The sequence below is a fragment of the Oculina patagonica genome, chromosome 1 (assembly GCF_052425735.1).
Source record: "Oculina patagonica isolate OP01 chromosome 1, crgOcupat, whole genome shotgun sequence".
Lineage (NCBI taxonomy): Eukaryota > Metazoa > Cnidaria > Anthozoa > Scleractinia > Oculinidae > Oculina > Oculina patagonica.
The window spans coordinates 1,018,599-1,042,896 of record NC_135758.1 but is presented as its reverse complement, the minus strand read 5'-3'; the positions used below and the strand labels follow the sequence as shown (position 1 = coordinate 1,042,896).

The following is a 24,298-nucleotide window of genomic DNA, read 5'->3' as shown; positions in this document are numbered from 1 at the left end:
CGCACGGGCTGGGAAATGGGGAGAGGTAAAAAGTAAGCGCGCGTAATAGAACCTTCGCCCTTCCCGTCGTTCCCCAAGCTGCCCCCCTTTTATTTCATTTTCGTGTTTCCCACCCTCCCTCTACTGGAGGAGCGAGGGTGGGGTCTTAGTACAGACAGCTATGGGCGAACACGAGCTCAATTGTGTTTTTACCACCGAGTACAAACCACAAGGAAACGTCCACTTTTTCTGTCGTTCTAATATTTTATTTTCATGAACGTACGCAGAACTAAAATTATAAACTTTACAAAAAGAAGAAATTTACGACTACAAAATCTTGACGTTTTAACAATGTACTTGGCAAGTACAATCACTTGCTTTCCTGTTTTTTACGTCAGACTTGTAATTAGACTTTTAGGTATTTGACAGGAAAAAGCTGTTTGATTTGCTGAGAGCTGACCAATCTTACTTTTCGCTTTCTCTGTTCTACATCATAATTACTTACGTTTTTTACAATTACAGTATAATATCGATTTCACAATTTCTGCCAACACTGTACGTCGAGCGCGGTATCAAAAATTGTAATATACCTTTTAAGCAAATATAGATAAACAAATCGAGATGCGAGATAGGGGTCCTGCCCATAACTGTTTTACGCATCTGATAGACTAAAAAGGTGGTCATTTTGGGAGCAAACGGTATGCAATACAAAAAGGCAGAAGCAACTTGTTCTCCCTTACATCTGTCTACGCTATCTATATTATTCACAGCTTGGAAATGAAAAGTTTCCAAATAAACTACCGGCTTAAATTGGACAAAACATACAGAAATCAAATCGCATTGTGTTCTCGCATACGACTGAAAAAGAACATTTTTCTGTTTTATAAGATGAAACCATAATTCTGCAAAAAAACTTAAACAATTTATAAACCAAAATTGAATGACATAGAAAATCTTAATGTGGAAATTTTATCGTCAACGACAAAAGAAAGACCATTAGCCAAAAACAATATCAATAAGAAAAGTACCTTAAAAACGGATTAACCTCTCGGGATCCGAAGTATTTTTCTCTCTTCTAACAGTGAGGCATTCTTCAATAGTCAACTGCGAGACACAATCGTATTCAATGCCATCTAATGGATACTGTAAAAACTGATTTCTGACGAGTATACATAAATGACCACCTTTAAACTGCACTCTTAGAGAGTTCTACTTCTCTATACATAATTACACATTTTGAATATATCAAATGTTATATAACGCGCCATGCTATATACTTAAAAAAAATCCCCCATGAGAGGGAAATAATGCATCATAATGCTTCACGCGTTACTGTTTAACTGAAAATTAATTAACCCCTTTAACAAGAACAAATCTTGTGCATATTATAATAAAAGTAAAAATATCTGAAATAAAATCCTTAAGTTTTTAAATTGCAAAATTGCCATAAGCAAACTAATTGTTTAAATGCAAATACAAAACTACACGGTAGTCACAATTGAAGTTATAAATGTTTCGTGCTGTCTAAAGCAACGCCGTTGTGGTTTTATTTATTTCTATTTTTTTTGGGGGGGGGGGGGGGCTGGGGGTAAAGGAGACGGCAATTAACTTTCTATTGAATATATGTCTCGAGTAATATTTACAAGGAGAGATGGAAATGGCAAATAACAAACCAACAATGTAATTCATGTATTCCAAGGCTGCTTTAGAAAAATAGTTACAATAACAAAAACTTGGCCAGACGACCTACCCTCCAACCGATTACGAAAATTGAACTATCATTGACAAAGTTTGACAATAAACAGCAACGAAAGCGCCTTTACCAGCCATAGCACCTAACAAAAGCAAAGCTATGTGTGAACAAACTGTTTAGTAAACTTACAATAAATAGCAAACCTTGAGGCCTGGATAATTAAAAAAATTAATAGTGATTTTGCGCCTAACAACAATTCACTACTATATATTCACCGCTATAGGAAAAAGTCGTTTTTTCTTTCACAATGCGACCTATTAAGAACAAGTTTACCATGGAAAACTAGCACCAAAAACTAAGAAGAGCTAGTACAGAATATATTTTTTCCACGCTTATTCTTGCGAAGCCAAGTTGTCTTTCCTGAAAGCGCGATCTACACTGTACCTACAATTTTTACGAAAGATGCAGTCAAATACGAAAGGTTAAAAAAAATGACCAGCATGTTACAACAGTCAACTCAGCCTCATATTTCACGTTCCAAATCAAGCAAACCTCTCCTCACTACTGCTCATACATTCGCCATAATTCTCTTAAGGAGAAGTCAGTCTTCAAACATGACATTCCCTAAGAGATATTAGGCCCTGCTCACTTGAGAACTAGTTATAAAACGGCGAAGGGAAGTCTGGAATTATTTAACCAGTACTGTAAATTTAAATTCGTAACAGCCTTGGTGTAAACATGATGCCAGCATCACATAATTATTGAAATATTACCTTCTCTTAGCACAAAAACACAAATAAACCTAAATTCATCTATTGTTATATAAAATCTTAATCCTGGCTTTTCTTAGCGCCAACCATTGGCTGCAGCCATGGAGCCGTCCAGGCGCGGTCGCTTAGGGGCTCCATCTTTGTCCATTTCGCGGTCATCCCGGTTGGAAATGATTCGCCGCTGGACTTGATATGGCGAAGTGGGAGATATTGATGAGCGAGAGTTTGGTGACGATGTGTCTCTGTCTGCAGGCTCAGCCTTAATGTTCATAGCTGACATGCCTGGACCACCAGCAGAATTGGGAACAGTAAGACGATTCCCAAGCAAATTGGCTACATTCCTTAAAAAGAGAGCAAAAATGAAAAATTAAACCATTTTGCTTCCTAAGTTAAAAATCCGAAAAATAGGAACAGGGGTTATTTTTGATCAAATGGTATTTTGGTGGGTCTATTTTCGAAAGAGCTGTGTTTCAAAAAATTATCAGGCTTACATGTAGTAGATAAAATATGAGCGGGAGATCTGTATGAGCGTTTACAATGGCGAGCCGATAGGCGAGCCATTGTAAACGGCCATACAGATCGGACGCGAATATTTTATTCTACTTGTGAAATGAAAACAATAAATTGAAAGCAAAGTTTTGTTATGCGAATCAGTAGAGATCTGTATCAAAAGTTAATGAATACTAATTAGCTGAGCAGGAGTTTGTATCAAAAGTTAATTCTATTGTTTGATTTGTATTGGGGTTTATAGTTGTGTACATGTGATCTGAGTACAGTGCTGGGATTGGTTTGCACCCTCATGAATAGTTAATGAATTTTACAAGTATATTTAAAAGGGATTTTAGGTCTCATAAATACAAGCGGTACAGATAAACTATGGATGGTAAAAACTACACTTTCATCAAAGTATTTAAAAAATGAAAGTGCAGTTACAATATAAAATCCATAGGTTTTACAGGAGGGGAACCTTAAAACTTTAAAAAACATAGAGGCTTTTGGATGGCTTTTAAATCTAAGGTTATTTTCAGTTGTGCGAAGGAGGGAAGCATAATATCAATTTCTTCTTTAGAGGAAATTAAGTCGTCCCATTTAGCCACTAATGCAAGAAAATCTTACCCCGCATGTAGTAGTCCCTGCATGTTATTGAGCTGCTGTTGAATAAGTGCCTGTTGCTGTATCAGCGGCAGAGCAGCAGCAGCTGGATATTGCGCCAATTTCTGGGCCAGGGACTCAGTGTTATCCAGAGCAAAATCAGCTGGAAACCCAGAGGGCAGAGCTGAGGAAAATGATGGTGGTGCCCCTGCCATATTGGGCGTGGCCATGGAGAATATGGGCGTGGATAGAGTGTGGTTATCACCCGGTGTCGGCATGGGTAAGTTGTTCAGAGAAATCACCGGGGTAGACAAAGGCTGATTGTCATGCCCTGATCCTCCAGTTATTCCATGCCGATTAGGCTGTTGATGCAGAAAATACAGAACAAAATTAACAAAAGGGAAACAAGTTAGATTATCAACTTTATATAAAAATCCTGCTAGATAAAATTTGCCAAACACTCCTATTTTCCAAGTTGCTTGTGTCACTGATAGATGACAATCCCTCTCATTGTGTGCTATCATACTTAACATAACATCATTTCTTTTCACATTTAGTTATAACTTACATGTATACTATGCCACTGTTGATTGATTGGTTGCAATTAATACAGTGAAAACCCTGATTCTCAAACCTCAAAGAGAAACAAACGTTGGATTAACAAATCAGGAGAAATTGGGGTAAAATTGCAGTGTTTCTTTTGGTTCGAGTTGTCAGAGGTTCAAGAAATCATTGGTTCTAGAGATCAGGATTTCACTGCATGTGAAGAGACCCAACAATAGCTCCTGCCACAACAAAACAACAAGCAAAATAAATCTTTTAACATCTTACCATCTGCCCGGTTGCAGAACCTCTGTTAGGAATGTTTATCTTTAAACTTGGCCTGTTGATGTTGGGCGGAGGAGTGGCAGCTTGTGGGTGAGGCGACACAGAGTTACGTCCACCACTGGTTACCCCAGAGGGCGTGGCAAATGAGCCATCATTTCCCTGAACTGATCCAGGAGTAACACTTCTTCTGTTGTATTCAGCTGCGGCAACAAGCTCAGACATGTTTTGTGTATTGCCTGGAAGAGGAAAAAATACTCTCCATATTAAGTATGTTATAAACTGTACTTGAAAGTCTACCAAACAAACAGCATACATTGTACTCTGCTTTGTTACCCTTGTAAAGAGTTACACCTTGACATAATGCAAGACAAGTACAGGGGAAGTGTAAGGAAAATGCATAAGACAGCACAGAATGTAGTGGTGGAGTGTACTTTTCATGCCATTAACATCTCTGGCTTGCTATACAGGCTATCAAAAATGTGCACTAAACTTTCCCACAAGATATATTTGTCTACAGAATATTGAAGTAGGGAAGTCTTCTGAATAGAAGAACTCAGAGTTACACAACACTCTGAGAAAAAAAAAGGTGAAAAGTAAAACTCGGAATTTTTTCTCAAACAGAAAATTAAATGAAATTCAACACAGGCTGAAAAGTTTGAACCACCTTGCAGCACAATTGGTAATTATAAGTAATCTTTCATTTCGTTATTGACTGTATAGTAATGTACTTATTGCCAGCATTCACTCAAGAGAAACTATGGTTCAAATTGAATTCCCTCAATTCCCCTCTGAATCATTTCAACCATTTTGCAAGAATTAAACATTGATAACAAAAAGATACTAATTAACATTTAGAAGCAACACTGCAACATTTAAGGTTTAATTTATCACATGTAACACGACAAATCACAAAAATGTTTAGGTTTAAAGAAACAGTCACTGTTTATTTCACAATTTATTCAATATAATGAGTTACAAATATGGTTAAAGTAACTTACAAACTACAATGTACACATAGCATAATTATTAACAATACTTAATGAAAAGTTTTAATTTACATCTCGTTTACACAAGACAATTTTAACATTGTTAGATATTTTAAAACAAATATTTTTAAATGATTTAAGAGCTTTTTAAAATACCACAAAATAGTGATTATGTTAATGAACAAGCATGCGCCACATCAGCCATCCTTAATTGGTTGCAGTAAAGGCTTCATTGTCTGTTTCAAGATTTTATTACAAGTTCCAAATTCGATGTTACCCTAGCAACTAACAAATATCAATTGGTTTGACTGATATAAACTCACACTTGCTCTCACAGAAAACTTTATTATAAGATTTTATTATTTTTTTATTTACTTTTTATTCTTATTTTTTATATTTTCAAATCTTATTTATTTGTTTTTTAATGGTGGTTATCAAAAGAAAAAAAAACTGAAAAATGATTACACTTTAACTTATTTTAAAGTTTTTAGGATTTGTAGTTCCTACCTACACATCTCAAAATATTTACATTCATTATATTTTTTAGCAGAGTTTAATCGTGTGGGCACTAAAAAATCACACTATCAACAGGCTGCTGAGAATGAAATTACTTTAAGCAGCTTTTTAATCAAAAGCTAAGAACTACAACCTAAAAAGTTACAAATGCCTGTTATTGTCAACTAAAACTAAAATAATAACCAAATGCCACAAAGTACCAGTAAAATATATTCCTGATTCAAATATTATCAAGGAATCTTCCCCTTGAAATCTTTATCAATACTTCAAGTTTATAAGTCAATTAGAAATTTTAAGATGTCAGCAAAAACAAAATTGTATCACAATTTTAAAAATACAAAATAATTTCACACACAGTTAGAAATGGAATTGTAAATGCTGATAAGTTTGAACTCAGTAACGTGATATACATGCATTTACAGGTACATAAAATTATCATAGATTGAAAATTAATAATCCTCGTCAAAAATTCAGTTTTGCCAGCAAACAACATACTTATTATGTGTACTTGCTTCTTGCTCAAGGCATACTGGAAAGTCTTTTTCAAATAAAATGCAAAGGCTCACTTTCTACATGTATAATCTCCATTTGATTTCTAATAATTGTTTTCAGATTGCTTTCATAATTAATAATTATGTAATATTATGCAATTTTTGCAAAAACATTAATTTTATCAAGGAAACCAGATGGTGCGCATTCCTTTATCAGCTTTGGGGAGGTGTGGGGTACAATTGGTCTGAAATGTAAAAATATTGGGGTTAGTCTGAAGCTTTTACAGCTAGCAGTTTCAGGGCATACTTCAAACTGAAATGTACAGTTCTGTACTTGTAAAGAAGACAAGAATTGCAGTTGTGGCTAGTGGAAAATTTTTTCATATTAATTTTTAGGAACGAATAAAAAATACTTTGGTGCATTAAAACTTAATTTGCTCTGGTTTCTTCCATACAAACTACAACATGCAATTTTATAATTATTTAAATTACATTTAGTTATTAGGTGCAAGGTGCAACTGTTCTACAAAGACCAGTTTGTTTATAGGCTTAATAACAGAGTTGTTACATTGCTTATCAAATAAAATTATTGGTTTATTTTAACACGTTTGTGTATGAACAAGTCTTAATGTCCAATTTGATAAAACAATGTATTTTACTACCAACAAAACAGAAATGATCTATTAAACTATTATTAATAATAATAATTGATTTTATTTATTCATTTATTTATATTAGATAATTACATGCCTACCTGCTTAAGATAGCAAAAATCCCAAGCTGACTTCGAAATTGCTACTGACAAAATGCTAGTTGACACTACATGTAATACTGATGTTCAATTCTTAAGACACGCCTTAACTACTTCAGTTTAAAGTCCTTTTCATCACTAAACCACAAATCAGATTGTTCCAGTTTCACTTCACATTTCGCACCATTTCCATTTAATTAAAAGTAGATGCTTGGCATTTTGAAATGAGACAGCAACCAAGTAATAGTCTGTTTAGCTCACTCTAAAATTTGAAGTATACTATAAGGTGGTTCAAACTTTTGTTGCCCATTTTTTTGCATTGGTTAAAAGTTGAAATGTAAAAATAGAAGATAACATATAGATTCTAATGCAGCAACCATTCTGCAAGAACTTCATTATGCAACTACTTTATTTGCCATGGAGAGCAAAATATGGAAACGTAGTTGAAGGTAGGAGAAGCTGCTACACTTGCAGTCACTGCATAATTATGCAATGTGCACTTTTTATACATTTTGTTTTAACTTATTTGTGTCAACTATTTACAGGTAAACCAAGTTACATTATTTTGTGTACAATTTACCAAAAAAAAAAGATGTGAAATGTGATATGTAAACTACATGTCTGATTGCCTGAAATCCATTTACCATTATAAAACTTTATCACCTTGTTTCCACAGAATTATGGAAACAGTTGTCAGTGTTTTTCAGAGAACTCAAAACAGCCATCATAATGGAAAATCTCCACATGGAAACATGCAAAGAGTTAACACAATGTAAAATGTATAGCACTATGATGTAACAGATGGCATAATCTCCTACCTGATATACCAGGAGTGTTTCCGCGAGAGTAGTTTCCATTCATGTGGTCAGCAGTGATTCTACCACTTGAGCTGACTGGCAGGCCAGAGCTCATTCCCACAGCCTCTGTACTTCCTGGCCTGCTGCCGTAACCATCCTCTGATCCATTGTTTGATGATGTAGGGATAGCGACGGGCATTTGATGGTAATTGTCTGCTGTAGTACCTGATTGCTGCTGAAAAATGAGAATTAAAATAAAAAGCAATTTTCGGGCAGTACTTCATGGTGCATGTGGAGTAATGGTTTGTGCATGGTGGCCAAATGATTAGCATGCAGGACTTCAAATCAAGCAATCTGGATTCAAGCACTGGTCGGGGGCCATTGGTGTGTGTTCTTGGGTACCAACAAAAATTAATTTAATGCTTAGGGGGAGGTGAGCTCCAGCAGTACGGAAGGGACACTTTTGACCCAGTGTAGACTTTGCTATGACGATACAAAAATTAATAACATCCTAATGCATCATTATCATTTTAGACAATCCACTTCAAACTTTCAAAGCCATTGTTAATGTATGCATGTACTTACTGGTTGAAGCAAGTTCTTTTTCATCATCTGATCAAACTCTTGATTAATTTTGTTGTACTTTTCCTCTGTTCTTGGAGTCAACACAAATTGCTGCAGAAAATAATAATTATAACAAATTGAAAAAATAATTTCTTTGGGCCCTTTGTTTGACACAGTTTTCATGCCCTAATTCTGATTGAAGAAGTTTACAATTTCTTTATTTTATATTATTTTCCCTAAATTCATAGATTAATTTAAATACAGTTCAGCAACTGAGTTGCTAAATAAATGTAACATTATTTGCTTAGTTGCAATAATGCTACAATTATTGATATGCTTGAAAAATCTTAAGAAGTACTGTAATCAAAATTTTCATTACACTGAGTGTATGTTTGCATGTTTAATGTTTTAATGACGTTAATCTTCCATTAGTAGGAAATCAAGAAAGGAAATGTATTTATATGTACCAGTAAACATACATAACTTCTTGCACAATTTGGTAAACGTATCAAACTCTTAAAGTTGAAATGATAAAAATCTTTAACCTGAATTATTTTTAAAATGTAAAAGGCTGTTTCAAGTTGCTTCATTTTGAAAATAAAGTAAATAGCTATTTAATTTGTTGCTCTAATTTAAAAAAAATCAAGACAGTGCAATTTAAATATTGACAGGTTTGCAAGCATTACAACGTATGCTACAGTAGCTAGACAGCTGTTTGTTACATTTAGATGCGAGCACTGCTGCATTCCCTGTATGTTGGGTACAAGCCATGTTGTAGTAAAATAATTTCACATCGAAGAAATTTAAACTCACCTTTTCAGTGTCATCAGGGGAAGGCAAGGCCTTGTTCTCCTTCTTTGAAATTGTCTATTAATTAATAATATTACAAAATGAATAATGTTAAAATACTACAAAGGTATGGAAAGTTTTATTAATTTCACACTTCTACTTGGGCATTCTACATTTAAGTCAGACTAAAGTGTGATGCTAGTATGTGAAAAGAGGGAACTCAAAGGTAAAGTTAGAGAACGAAAAACATAGTCTTTCATACACACAAATTATTCCATTTTTGTTCAAATTTTTTACTGATCACTGCAACCAGGGCCGTAACCAGACCTTTGCCATAGACGAGGCAAGATCTTACTCTAGAGGGGGTTTTGGGGTCATACCCTCGGTCCAGAAAATTTGGAAATCTAGAGGCTCTGAAACTTTTTCTTCAATCTTGTTTAATTAGGGATTTTTTTTTTCCAACAAAGCATATTTTGTTTTTAATTTTGGGTTAAAATCTAGACGAGGCAGGTGCCTCGTCTTGCCTCTTGCTAGTTACGGCCTTGGCAACTAGAAAAAGAAATTTAGCTTGATTACTATACCTCGACAATATCTGTGTTTGTTCTGCTCTCGTGCGGCTCATTGTATTCAGTGTATTTGAGAAGAATCTTGTCCATATCCGTGCTAGCATACTGGAACAGTTTGTTACCAGAGTTGAAGATGATCAGAGCAATCTCGCAGTCACACAGGATGCTCAGTTCATAAGCCTTCTTCATTAATCCAAATTTACGCTTGGTAAAAGTAACCTGGGTAAACAGATCAAAGACAAAAAAGTGTATTTAAGGGAAATGTCATGGGTCAAAACCCTTTTTTTTTTCGTGAAAGTTTCAGTTTTCCAGGGAAAAAAAATCATAATCTTTATTTAACTGCATTAATCCCATCTGTGAATTAATTGTCTAAATGGTAGTTCAAACTTTTAATCAGGAAGGCCTGAAATAAAAGTGATTGCAATATATACTTGCTGCGTTGCACTCTTTCTAGAAGTACTGTAGAAATTTTAGAAAATACTCTGAGACTCAGTGTCAAGGGGTAAAGAGATTTATAAAAACAACAAACTTAGACAAAATTGTAGCTTAAAACATATGACACATTACATAGAATATGGTGGTCTCTATTCTGTGTACATGTATAAATGGTATGGACAAACAGTTTATAAGCAAAGTGCATCAAAAAATGTAAATTTTTTATAAAAAGAAGTACATTGAATATGACACAGCATTTCTTTGTTGCCCTCCACCTTCTTAACCATTATCCTTTTAATAACTAAAATCTCTAAGTCCTCTATAATCTGAAGCCCCCTTGGGGTTGTTACACCCAAAGACTCAGGCATGCCACTGCGAACTCACAAGCTGACAATTTGTAGCAACCCAAGCTTGTCTTGCTCTGTTGAATGCCATGTCTTTCTTGACATTATTCTGATAAGGTAATTCAGCTCATATAAATGTGTTTCAATCATGCAGTCAAACAAAAAAGTGCATAAACCGCCCATTGATGTGAAATTGATAACCTTTAATCCTATTATGTCCTCCTTAGACTCCAGAAGAGTATTTTATTAAATTGGAAGAAAATTCTGCTTATGCTCATGTACAATCAGAAAACTCTTTAATTTATTTTTAAGGTAGTTTTTCTTTTTTCCTGCACTGTGAATGTAAACAGGATCTTACATTATCCACAGCTGTATGGATAAATTTTGTTGTTTGAATAACTGATATGAAAATCACTCATATCATTTTGCTTTAGTAAACAAAAACAAGATTTTCATGTTTTCCTTTTAAACAATACACTGTTTCTTATAAGATCATTGTGAAGGACCTCTGGTTTTCTTGTGTTGTTTTCTTTCTTTGACAAATTTTGACAGATTGGAGCTAGTAGCCTTTAAAAAATGCCAAAAATTCTAAATGGCCATCAAAGGAACACCCTTTCATGTAAACCAATCTAGGGTCTTTTTATTGAATCTTGACAAACGATTTTCAACTCTAGATTCCAGGCATAGTGATCTTTAAGATTCACAGATGTCGCTGTTGTCTCGCCCACCAATATTTTATTTTTCAACGTAGCTGAACTTAGAAAAAATCAAAATATCACGAAGGCTAATGGGGCAAATATAATTAAATATAAATGTCAAAATTAAAAAGGCTAACAAACAAACCACCCTTTCACACTTGGTAAACTTGAAGGTAAGTTTGTTGACAGAACTAATAAATTTAAGTATATAAAATAGGATTTTTAGATGCAATACTGGAAAATCAGCTTTCCAAGACTGATCAAATAAGACAAAAGAGTTTTCGTTGCAATACCATATGTAGACAGAAACGCCATTAGTGAATGCATCTCTTATTCACAGCAGGAGTTCGAGACAAATACAATTTCAGGAATGTTTTCTAGAACACTATGAGACAAAGCCCAAGATAAAAGATATCACTTTACATTCAGCCAGTAAAATACAGACAAAGAACTACACATTTTCCTTTGTGATTTAGCCATAGAAACGGCAAAAAACATTACGTATGAACAAGATCAAGATTTCGACATATGATGTTCATTGTAAATTATGCAAATCGATTTAATTCCCTCCAAATTCATGTACAACAAACAAAGATAAAATATTGCTTGAAAAGATTTAAGGCATACGTTCAGGGCCCTACCACTAGTCCAAGTATTTTTTGTTTGTTTGTTTCATGTTTCAAGAAAGTCGACAGATATTTTTTTCACGGCAGCGCTAACATCTAATGTTGCAAATAACTGCTAAGATAATACAAACAATTATATCAAAGATATGTACCATTGTACAAAACGGTGTTCAAATTCTAGCGAGGCCTCATTCATGAATGACTTTTGTCAACAAACACATTCAGAAGCAAACGTTACTGGGAAATGCTAATAGCATGTTTAAAATGATCTCGAAATTCAAAAGGCAAACAAAGGGCCAAAAATATCTTAGAGCACGCGAGGCAAAGCTTCGCGAAATCATGACGCAACACGATACGAAATTTGTTCATAACAAAAATCGAAAGAAAATTCGAACCAGTATTCGCCGTGACAAATCGAAACACAACACAAAAATGGCTTCTATCGTTCAGGCAGATTGTGAGTTAGAAAATACGAGTCGTGGGTTAAATGATCGAGGTTTTGACGAGCTTGCAGGTACCGGGAAATTTGCCATGAAACTATTCGCAAACATCCATTACTTTCATGCAACACTGCACTTCGCAGCACGTTGCTCTATCGCAGAAAAAACTCCAATTTTGGTCCTCTTAATCGTTAAATAATAAAACACAACACGACATTCACTAATAGTAACCCAGTTGACCTACGCGAGCTAAAAATATCGCGCCATAATGAAATTCTAACCCCAAACCACTCTTTCTATTTTCGACCTCGGCGTGCAATATTTAGCATCTTGAGCCGCCCGCGCGGACGAAAAAAGCCACAAATCTGCTATTTGTGTCTCGGTGCAATAAAAAAAGAGCGCTTTGCGTGAATTAGTACAGAGTTTACTTCTAACCTGGCGATTTCTCTCGTCGCCGATCCTTGAAATTTGTATCTTCTTCCTTCCCATTTTTCGCTGTGATTTCGGACTATCGGTAAATTCTAAATTCGTAGGGGGGCTTCCAGCCAGTTTTAAATCAATGTACACTGATCGAGGCGTCGTACGCGATAGATCTGCAAAATGAACAGATTGAAACAACAAAGTGAGTTCATTAATCATAAACAAGTACCAGCTACTAGTCTCGCCATAGCCAAGAAAGGGAATGCTATGTTATCAACAATGTCTTCGCAAGATTACAACTCTCACAATTCTCAATTCCCGAGGTTCGGATCGTTTCTCTTCGCCAAAATTCGACTTCAAGATGCTCTTAGAAGAAAAGATCACTTCTTCCTTCGTTTTCGAAGCGATCGTTCATTGCGTGAAATGATGTCATGGTATTTACGATCAGTGACTTTCGCCGCAGTTCTTAGCGCGAATGATCTCACTTAGTAAGCATTCCTCACGAACGTTCGCCACGCTCCGAGCACGGAACAGTCTTTGGTCGCCGACAACTGAGTATTTTTCATCGAAGAGCAACGTCCTCGTAACACAAAAGTTGAAACTAAGGCCGGAAGTATTTCTCGAATTCTGCCTTCTTGAACGATGTCCAATGTTCAATGTTCTTCGCCCTCGATGGGTTTGGACTTCGCCTGTGTGGAACGAACGATAGTCCTTGCATCGTGTGCGCCATCTTACTTCACTCAAAAATATTTCACCCTGGACGACGGCTAACAAGATAAGTGGTAAATGTGGTGAATTTAACACAATGTTTAAGCGATCATCAACAATCGGCAGACAGCAAGAAAAATACATCTTATAGTAAGGTGATGGAGCTGATCTTCGCGAAAAATACGCACGACGTTAGGACGGTGGGAAATAAACAACACAAATTGCCAATTCGCGAATCGTTTATTTCGAAAGAGCAAATCTAACAGCTCTTTCCTTCCCGATTCTGAAATTTCTTAGCGGTATAAGAACACGAACGATAAATAATTTCGCTTGCAGGCGAAGTCTGTGACGGCAAATTTCCACTCAACATTTCTCCGCGACTGTCGAACACAGCCGACAAGATCCAACTCAATTTCTGTCATTTCGCTTCAAATTTATCCATGCAAGATAACATCAGCGCTCTGATTTTCGCTGGAAAGATACGCAAGGATTGCTACCTCATTTCTCGATCGACAAAAAACGAAAGACGTTCGTAGTCGATCGTTCAGTTGGGTAATAGGGAAAACATGAAATCTTTGCATGGTAGAAAAATTTGTACGTTGTTATTCGACATGATGAAAGTTCATGCTGCTTCGAGCTATCACAAGAAACCAAGAATTTTACCTAAATCATTGAGAGATTGTAGTAATTGAGGATCGGAAACTGCGAAGAAACAACACTCTCACTAGAGGCAACGACTATTCTGGCAGCGATTGCGGAAAACTGCAAGCGAAACACAGGCAGTCATCTGCGCTGCAATGGAGTCAAAACAAGAATCGATGCCTGTTAAAACGGTCAATGAAATCCTGAAGCTGTCTACAATAACCTTTCGAAATCACACGACTATTTTCTTGGCTGTTTATACTTCGATGTAGACGGAAATAAAAATTCAAAGATCTATTTTTACCCACCAGTAGATACGCCTTTTTCACAACAGCTGCCCTGACAATGTGTATACGCTTGTTCTATTTGTGGCAACAACCTCGAGTGAGAAAAGTGGTTCGGGAATTTGCATTTTGGGAGGGCCGTGATGTCACAGTGATGTCATTGCGTGCTGGGGAGAATTTAGCACTCGAACAAAAACATGACTCGTCAAAACAACGCTTTGAAAAGGCAAATTTTCCTGCGAGATTTCCAACTCCGTTGTTACGAAGAGAACCGGAAAGGTTGACGTAGCGTTATTTGTGTTATAAAAAACGTAGATCCTTATTTTAGCGAGCTACAACCGAAGTGGAAACGTGAGCTTTAAGCATGTAACACAAAACTCATTTAACTTTGATCGCTCCCCAGGAGACGGCATAGCGAGAATGGATTGTTTTTCGAGTCACGACTGAAATATCGGGAATATAATACATTCCGAAAGCTTTAACACAAGCGACTAACTTACCCACAAAAAATCTGACGAATTTCTTTTGAAATAGCGCGTATAGTATGCCACATGAAAGTTAGAGTCGACTCGTAAATTTGCATTCAAAGTGGTGAACAGCAAAATTCTTGAAACCATCGTCCGTGGTTACTATAGTTGTCGCTGACGTCATTCCAACGCTTCCTGTTTTCTTTCCCTTTCCAATTTACATGTGGAACGAAATGATTTTTTTCCCCAGAAATCGTGTAAGAAAGCTTTGCTAATGGGTTTGGTTTCCGCACTTTTAAAGTTTCCAATTTGTCAGTGCCACAACAAGAGGAAAAATTCTTAGAAAGGGGCATAAAAACACAAAAATTAAAAAACGAAATTCTGAGGCGCATATCATCCGCTCCGACAACCGGAAGTGAATGACGGTTTGTGTTTCGTTGCAACTTTCGAACTGCTTATAGTGCAACTTCATGTTTGCTATTTCTTCCTTTTCGAAAGACAGAAAACGACGTTCAGATCTTTCCTTGGCCATTTTCTCGGAGCACAGCTCAGTGTATCATAAATGTGTGGTCAGTTTCATGTTTCCGAAAAAAAATATATTACCTGTAGTTCATTTATATTCTTCGTCCATTGAACGCCGTTTTTCATACATTTTTCACATCTTCCGCTGCATGAGGGAAAAACCCAACCCAAAATCAACGGAAGCGAAATGCATTTGCATGAAATTGTAACGGTGAAATTTCACTTTCTTTCGCTGAAAAACCAACCGAGTCACGTTCCCAAACTGAAGTTTCGTCATTTTCCTGCGATTTCGAGAAAGAAAGTCGCTTACTTTTCTTCTTACTATTATAATTAATATGAATCGACCTAATCTGTGTTATTTTATTTTTTTGCAGATATTTTTTTTTCTGGATTGCAAATTTTTTTGCGATTCGGGTCATTCGATCTTTCAGTTTTCAAGGTTTTCCCGTGTTAACAGCTGCTTATCACGTGATGCTGTCAGTCAAAAGAGCACTTTATGGGTGTCGGAAATGAAGGAAGCAGAAAATTTTATTTTTTCTTTAAAAAAAAATAAGAAAAGAAAAAGAAGAAGCTTTAGCCGGGAGCACAAAAACTCGTGAAATAATAAGCTTTTCCAATTCAAAATACTACTTCAACTTCATATATGAGCTTGTTGCGAACTCAGTTTTGCTAAAAGTAAAGGGGTAATTATCTCAACTTGCTAAATTGCATTTTTGCATTACAATATTTATTGTTTAAAACGGTTATTAGCCCTGATTCGTATTTATCGGGATCAGTGAATGCACTCGATAAGCATTTTTTTAAAGGTTGAAAGATTAGGCTTCAAGAGCAAAACAAATGAAACACTGACCCTTTTTTTCTTGACTCTACATCAACAATAAGGGATACAGCAGAAGTATTATACGGTATGCGAATACAATATAATGAAGGGTTTCAGCACAGTTTCAGCGGGCTACAAGCGGACCAACGCTCTTGAACGTTATCTAACAGTGGATGAAACTAAGCTTTCGATCTTGACAGTTGAAAACTGAAATTTGAATTTTAGCTGTTGGTAGCTCAAAGGAGTTCAAAGATTTTTTATAGGCTAGGATCAGAGTAAATAAAAGTGATTTCAGAAAGGCACAGAATAGATGAAAGTGAGTCACAGATCATTGAAAGGCTTTCTTTCTAACACCGAGTGTATTCCCCGCACATAGCCCTCCCCTCCCCCCCCCCCCCCCTTCTTGCCGATTTTGCCATTTACCTTACCTTACCTTGTTTTTCGGTTCTAAAGATCTTTTCTCGCTGAACAGTGTATTTAAACCCTCGCCTTTAGAGTTTTAAAAAAAACGTTTTGATCATGCGAAGTTGTTTTGTAATTTGGCAAATTCATGCGCCTTTTTTCTGGCAAAAGAGAAAGGACCAGAAAACCGTATAATGTTTATACATAAATTGAAAAGGGGAGGTAAAAAATCTTCTGGCATTCACCACCCTCTTGGTGCAAAAGCTGCTTTTTTCAGGCCTCTAACAACAAGCATGTTTTTGCCTGGCGATAAAGCTGTTCGAATCAAACGAAAAACACTCATGGGCAAGATGTTTGCGTAAGTTTGTTTTTAACTTAGTCTGAAAATCGAGGAAGGCAGCTGGGAAAGTCGTCAGAGAATGCAATATTCGATTGCTCGCATAGACAAAATAAATCAGTAATGGAGATTAATTAATTGCACGCTTTTAGTATGCAAGCCTCTTTAACACTGATGCTATCCACTTGTAAGTTTTCAATGAGTGACCTAAATTTTTCACAGCGACGGAGAAAATAACCAAATAAAACGACGATCTTTCGTAAGTTATAACATAAAACTGAAAACAGCGTGTTGAGAAGCACGTCACACATATGCAAATCAAAAACTTTTAGATGCCCGAACCCAATTCTGTAATACAAAAGGTATACTTTATCCTGAAAATTTTGTGCAACAATTTGGCGCGTCGAAGAGGCTGGTATGGCAAACAATTTCAACTGACAACAGACATTTGTAACCATTATACTCTGGAAAATGGCGAATGGAGATAATTATTGTGGTGAGAAGAAGCCCCTCGTCAGAACACGCGCGCGAAATCTCCGGCTTGTTTTTTGGACTCTTCAAAATAGCGGTCCACAAAGCGTGCAAACGAAGCGCTCGCATTCGTTTGTGTGTCAAAAACGTGCGTGCATTGGGAAATGAACAAAAAAATTTTCTACCTGTTTTTAAACTAAAATAACAGATAAGTATTGCTAGTCTAGCCCCCCGAAAAAAAAACAGGTTTGTTGATACTTGGACATGCAGCTATGCTTGCCATATCAGCTGATGTTTACTCTTTAACTTGCACCACAGTAAGCACAGGCTACAAGCCTTTAATATTTTTTGGTCATGAAATAACTAGGTTTTCATTTCAAGGAATTTATCATTGCGATATTTTTGTTGATAGCCAAACTATAGAAATTGTCGATATGTAATTATCGAACATACATTTCCGCTTTTAAACGCACCAAACATACAGTTATTTGTATTTCGATGAAAAGCAGCAACCACAAAAAAAGATAATGCGATAATGTTAACAATTGTTGTCGTAAATAACTGCTAATCAACATAACCGCTATTCAAATCCAAGCCACAAAAATGTACTCATTAACAGTAATCATTTTGGGTTTTAAAACCATTTTGTAGAATGTAATAAACCGAACCACAAAAATGTATATCATCTGGGAGTCATGCTTTAATACTTAAAAAACCACCTTGTACAGTATCACCCACAGATATATAGGCTGGGACTAGCTTTATCAGTCTAATAAGCTGTACCACATGAAAACACTGCTCAAAAGCTGTTATTTGTTATTTAGCTGTTATTCTGGTATAACACTACACTTCCACAGACGTCAATTAAAGTCAGAACCACCTTGTACACACTAAGCAATACCACATCATGAACGTACTGCTCAATAGCTCTCATTTGAATGGTCACACACTAGGGTTTCATTCACAGACTTAAAACAGTGTTAAAAGTACCACATGAAAGTAGTGCTCGATAACTTTTATCTGAATAAACCATGACACTGCAGTATTTCATCCACAAAAAATATTAGAATGACCTTGTGCAGCATGATAAAAAGAACCGTATGAAAGACATTAAGTGTTAGTGTTGCTTGATAGCTTTATATCTAAATGAACACACGCTGACACACATTAGGGTTTTGTCATCAGTAGACACAAAAATGTTAGAAGACTTAGAACCGCTTTGGACGGCATATTAAACAGAACCGTTACAGCATCATTTCAACAGCCGACCATATGAAAGTAATACTTAAAGGCTTGCGTTTGAATTGTCGCGCACTGAAAAGGGTTTTATCCATAGGCGTAAATGTTGCTAAAAGTCCACCTTTAATTTGTTATTACTTGTTTCTTCTATTAAAACAATCATGAATCATCACAGATGCACTTCTATCATATGTCGAATCATTTGAAAAGAAAGAGTTAATTCCCATCAGGGGATTTCGAACGCAAGGACCATCGCACATTCAGAAAATTTTTATGGCGTTCCTCTCGGGAGCAAGAGCACTTTTTAGAACGTTTGCATGAAGTTGAGTTGAGTAATCAATTTAGCACCAAGATATTTTTAACTTTGGTATTCGGCTGTGGTATTTAGATGTGGTATTTTTAACGAGCTATTGAAGTTGGCTCATTTTCGGTTCACTTCCTTTTTAAAATTTGCAATCTAACTCATCTTTTAACATAAAGAAGGTATATTTCTGGACTGGTATTTAATTTGGGAATTGTTATTTACAAACGGCATTGGAGCTTCGCAATGATAATTTTTGTCTCGAGAAAAAAGTGCTCGTTGAATAAATAGCACAGGACTTCCCTTTCGTTAATATTTTTCCAAAAAAAGCTGCATTGAACACCAAATATGTACTGACTTTAAGCAATTACATTATTTCATCAGTTCTTCAGTATACGAACAGGGCCCTGAAGGCATTTTATACAGTTAAACTTGTGAACCCAAGCAAACCGTTTTTGAAACACTGGTTAACACGATTTTGTTACATTTCTCATTCTTTTATTAAATGACAAGACTGACACAAATTGTCACTTAGACTGACAACGTTTTGGCCAAAAGGTCTTACTTCAAATTTCTTCAATAATGAAGTTTTTGCAGAGTGCGAGAGTATTTTTCAGGTATCGTGATTCCCGCAAATCTTAACTCTGTGACCAAATATATTTGATGGCCCTTGCGATCACGTCATATGCAAAGCAATCAGTCTTAACATTTACCCTGCAAGAATCTCAACGTTCCAAGTCTCAATATCAGTCTAAAAATAGAACAATTGAGCTTTGAAATGATTGTTTATAAAGCACTAAAGAAAATGCGTCATCTCCACTTGCCAGAAGCACCTGGGATTAGAAGCTCGCTAGCCAATTAATATGGCGGCCATCGTCTGTTAAACCGGACATGTTGCGGAATTTTCTGCCAATTCCGGAATTACTGTATAAATACTGTGTAAATACTGTGTAAATCTTTACTGAATTGTCTCTTTGTTTTCCCCAAGTTCCTACTGCGTATACACAGTCTTTCAACCGTTTAAATCAGTGAGTATTGGTTACTGCGGTTCAAGTTTATACTGTAACAGATCAAAAGCAAATAGGATCTGCGGTGATATTAAGATTTGTGCGGCTTCTGAAAGCTGCTCAGAGTCGCTTTAACCCGGACCTTTTTACTCCCAAAAACAAATCTTATGCCCATTTATGTAGGTATAACTTTAACGTCTATTGAAGTAAAACGTGTGTTCATTCAAGCGATTTGACAGTACTTTTCCGTGGAGTCTTTTGTTTTCGATTTTTGGCGAAATGAATAAGCAGAAAGTTAGCCTTTTTTAATTGTAAACTGTGACAGTTTTTGCATTGTTTTGCATTGAAGGACTGACACTAAAGGTTTTTTCAGAGCCGGGCTTTACAGGTGTAATCTGAATAAAGAACACACAAAATACTCCACCTAGCGGAAACTGCAAAAGAAAGTCTCGCTGACAGCTGAATAGCACAAATCGAAGCCAAGAAAAATATACCGAAGCCACAATTGGAGAGTTATCAGTTTATAAGTTCCGTGCAAAGTCATACCACATGCCTCGAAGTCTTTACTTTGCCGTTGATATTAGATATCTGTTCAAGACAATAGATTTAGGAATTTACGAGAAGCTTTCGAAACGGAGGCATGATCTGTTTCACTATCTATGATTTCAGCAGAAATACCATGAATGCCTTTGCCTGTTTTTTTCACGACAAAAAACATTCTTGGAAATCGAATTTATGCTAACTCACGCTTATAGAACTGAGCCCCTAGCAGTGTGCATAAAGGTTAATTGTACCCCTTATTACAAAAAGAGCAGAGCCTTTGTTTAAAAGCGATTGCGTGAGTGAGTTTGAGAAAAAAGTAAGCTCTAGCAAAATATAGGTTCCGAAATAAAACTAGCCAAAGTTGTACCAACTTGTCAGAGAAGAAAAATCGGCGAGAATTGGAATAGCTAAGACAAAAATAAAGAATTTTACAAACGCCAAACATGATACAAATAGTCTCGTCTATTCAACAGCAAACAGTGAAGGCGCAATATTGAAATCGGTTCCGGCGGCTTGACAAACGAGTCAGTATATTGTTTGCACAGGAGGCAAATTATACCAGATAAGCTGAATTAATGAGGATAGGCTCATTAAAGGTGCAATGAAGGCAAACTGCTATTATTTTATCTCCGATTTTAGATGCAAAACAGATTAAGAAAAGAAAAGAGCTTAAGAAAAATTTTGTTAACAAATGAGAGCTGGGAGTCGTAAGTACTTAATAACGCGCTGAAAATAGCTTTTGGTACTCAAGATATATATATGGTCCTATATATAACATGAATGCTTTTTCTGTCCGCTCTGTCACGCGAGAGATGAACGCACGATACGAAGGCAGAAAAAAAAAGACAGATGAAGTTATAAGTAATAAGAAGTTCAAAAAATGTTGCAATTTTTTTTAAAGGTTTACTTGATTCCAATTGTGAAACAAAAGATATCAAGGCCATTTTTATTTGCTTTTTTGAAGAAATGACAAGGCTTTGAAAAGTTAAATATCCAGAAATTTCGACGTAAAATGAATGGGAAACATTTACTAAACAGCAAAGAAAAAACGTTCATTTTGCGATAAAATGGTTTTTGACTAGATTAAGGCTCGCTGTAGTATCTCGTTTGCAAAATAAACTCGCGCGCTAATTATAGTCTGGAAATTTTTACATCGGCTAAATACAAAGATTAAGATAAATTTAAGCTTTAAACAGACCGCAGTTATTTAAAAATAAATTGAATAAAAAAAAGTTAAAAGATCGGACTTACAGTGTAAGGTTTCGCGGCAGAAATAATCCTGTATTCGGCTTTGGATTAATTGGACCACAAGTGAAGCACTGTACTCTACGAGATCGTTGGCTGAAAGGATGGCCAACTCGATAAGCTTGAATAAAGAGGAAACTCAAAGCATAAAAATGTTGGAAGAACTCTTTCATCGATCAATATAGCTCTGATGTCATCGGCAAGGCGCTTGACTTTATAAAAAGCCACTTAATGCCAAGAAAACAATGGCTGAGAGCCTCACTTGATGGCCTTATATTTGCATTTGCACGAGACAACAGTTTAGTCATGCAAAAAGGCCGCTGCTCATTGGTTTAAAATTGAATGATTGACGAATGTGGTCAGTTTGGTGGTTTACAGGAAATAACGTCATGAAGAGACGAAGGAAATCATTTCTTCTGCAAAAACATTCCTTTGCGAAAAAAATTCGCACAATCCGCTCGCTTCGATGAACATTCTCATTTATGAAAAATCTAAGTACCATACTAGGCCAAGCGGGCAGTATAGGGCCACAATTTTTTGTATCTCCGACTCTGAGGCACAATGATTTATGAGAAAACAGGTCAAGCTTTTGACCGGTGAATAACTCTAAGCCTAATTCACAACTTCCTGAGATTTGTAACCGAATAAGAAAAAAAGCCATAATCCGCAAGATAGGATATTCATAAAATACCACCACCTCGTTAAGTAGACTATACTGAATTAAAAGTCATTGCGAAAATAAATAGAAGAGGGCTGTTTGACATTTGCTACAATATGGTTATTTTCCTCCGCGATTCTCGTATCGTTATATTTACAAAAACATTTAGGTATTGCGCTCGAAAGTAAAGCAGTTTTCCCAATAAATCTTTCTCTAGATAGGAATCGCAGTAATTTAACCTCGCGCATAAACGAGCGCGGAGAAATCATGAAGTGACAAGAGGCAAACAGGAGACAAAATCGACCCGCACAATCATTTTCTCTTACTATTGCTTCTCTCTCGCAGTCGATTGCTATAAAAGAACCAGACGGGAATAAAGATCAACATGAGCGTATATCTACTACTTGTCTCCTCTCTTATCGTATACCATAAAAGCAAGTGCAGAGTAACTTAAGAAACAGGTCCTCTGTGATAACTAGCCGTACATATTTACTTACAACCCCTCAATATGCCCACGCTATCCAGACAGACCCCCTATACATCGAACGCACGCAAAAAATACTAGGTTTGCCGGCTTAAAGTGCAAAAGGCGGTAAGATAAGAATTACAACGAATAAAACTGCTTGTGCTCCCTGTTCTTCTTCATGCAAAATGAGCCGATCCACTGCCTGCCTTCGCCTCTCAGTATTTTTTTTTTTTCGCTTTCACAATTCGCAAAGAAAAAGGACGATTAACTGTACTCGCAGTTTAATCAGTATACAGTCCAGTTCAGATATAAGACGATCCGGCATTCATCATACATGACAAACTTTAGTCGCCATAGCAAGTCTCTATAGTGTGAAGTCTGCAAGGATTGACTTAGGTCTTATTTCATAGGTCTAGTCGCATAAGCTGATAAACTTTTTATCACCAAAATACAGCGGAGAATATTACGATTGTTAGAGTATTTAAGAGAGCAGGTTGAAGAGTGACTCAACCCGAAATATAAACAGGGAAGGCGAATCAGAATTAAGAAAACACCTCTACGAGAACTTGAAGGGGGCCAACAAACAGTTAGGGAAACAAACAGCTACTAACAGAGGCCACAGGCGGTTTAGCGGGCTTTAATACCCACTACACATTCTTACAAGAACTGAACAGAGTCTCAATGATTGCGCAGTTTTAAGTAAGCGCACAGACGCTAAACTGGCCATTATAATTTCATGCAGAAGTATAAATATATAAATAAGCAAAAGAAGCCTGAAAAATATCCCAAATTCCCAACCTGTAAAAGATAAACCCGTTGGTGTCCTAAACATTTTTTCAGGCTTCTTTTCACCAATTGTTTAAATTGAAGGGCTGTAGCCGAGGATCGTTTCACTACTTGTTTCTCTCCGCCGTGCAAATAGTTTCATTTATTCTGTTAAAATATAGATACTTTTAGTAAATTAAAAAAAGAAGTTAACAGTAAATTTCAGATTCAGTCGAGGGCAAAGTAAAATAATTGATATTAACCCCTGTACGATTTGACGTCAAACACAGAACCATGAACTTGTAAGGTTGATTGTGCATTGAAAGGATAGGATACGATATTGAACTACACATGGTCATCACAGAGCAAGGCGTGCCAAAAACGCATCAAAATGAAAGAAAAGTAAACTTAGTTTGTTCCCAGTGAAATATTTGTTCATAAAAGACTAAAAAGATGGGTTTTCTTGATTATCCTGGCTCGTAAGAAAACTACATTTCCAGACAAGTTCGTGATAAATCCTTCTCATGGAATTCGATAAAGATATCGATCTATGGCCAGCGATCGATTCGATGACGTCAATAGACTACAAAAAAATGTCAGCGTCTCAGCACGATTTTGATAAGATTGAAAACTTGA

The 24,298-nt window shown here is 36.2% G+C and overlaps 1 protein-coding gene across 7 annotated transcripts in view; it reads right to left on the bottom strand.

Moving 5' to 3' along the window:
* Positions 1-225: 225 nt before the first annotated feature.
* Positions 226-24,298, bottom strand: part of LOC144652159 (myocyte-specific enhancer factor 2C-like) — a 30,699-nt gene continuing 6,626 nt past the window's right edge. Inside the window, exons 1-9 of one of the 7 annotated variants that reach the window (XM_078512195.1) lie at positions 21,780-21,890; positions 12,801-12,958; positions 9,838-10,041; positions 9,281-9,334; positions 8,489-8,578; positions 7,925-8,138; positions 4,366-4,598; positions 3,559-3,896; positions 226-2,783 (exon numbers count right to left, since the gene is read on the bottom strand). In XM_078512195.1, coding sequence (XP_078368321.1) covers positions 2,519-2,783; positions 3,559-3,896; positions 4,366-4,598; positions 7,925-8,138; positions 8,489-8,578; positions 9,281-9,334; positions 9,838-10,041; positions 12,801-12,854 — 1,452 coding nt within the window. In that variant the 5' untranslated portion in view covers positions 12,855-12,958; positions 21,780-21,890 and the 3' untranslated portion in view covers positions 226-2,518. Of the gene's footprint in view, positions 2,784-3,558; positions 3,897-4,365; positions 4,599-7,924; positions 8,139-8,488; positions 8,579-9,280; positions 9,335-9,837; positions 10,042-12,800; positions 12,959-13,091; positions 14,117-14,156; positions 14,398-14,443; positions 14,864-14,919; positions 15,015-21,779; positions 21,891-24,298 lie in introns of those variants that run through there. The other 6 variants (XM_078512210.1, XM_078512215.1, XM_078512177.1 and 3 more) reach the window with 6 other exon arrangements.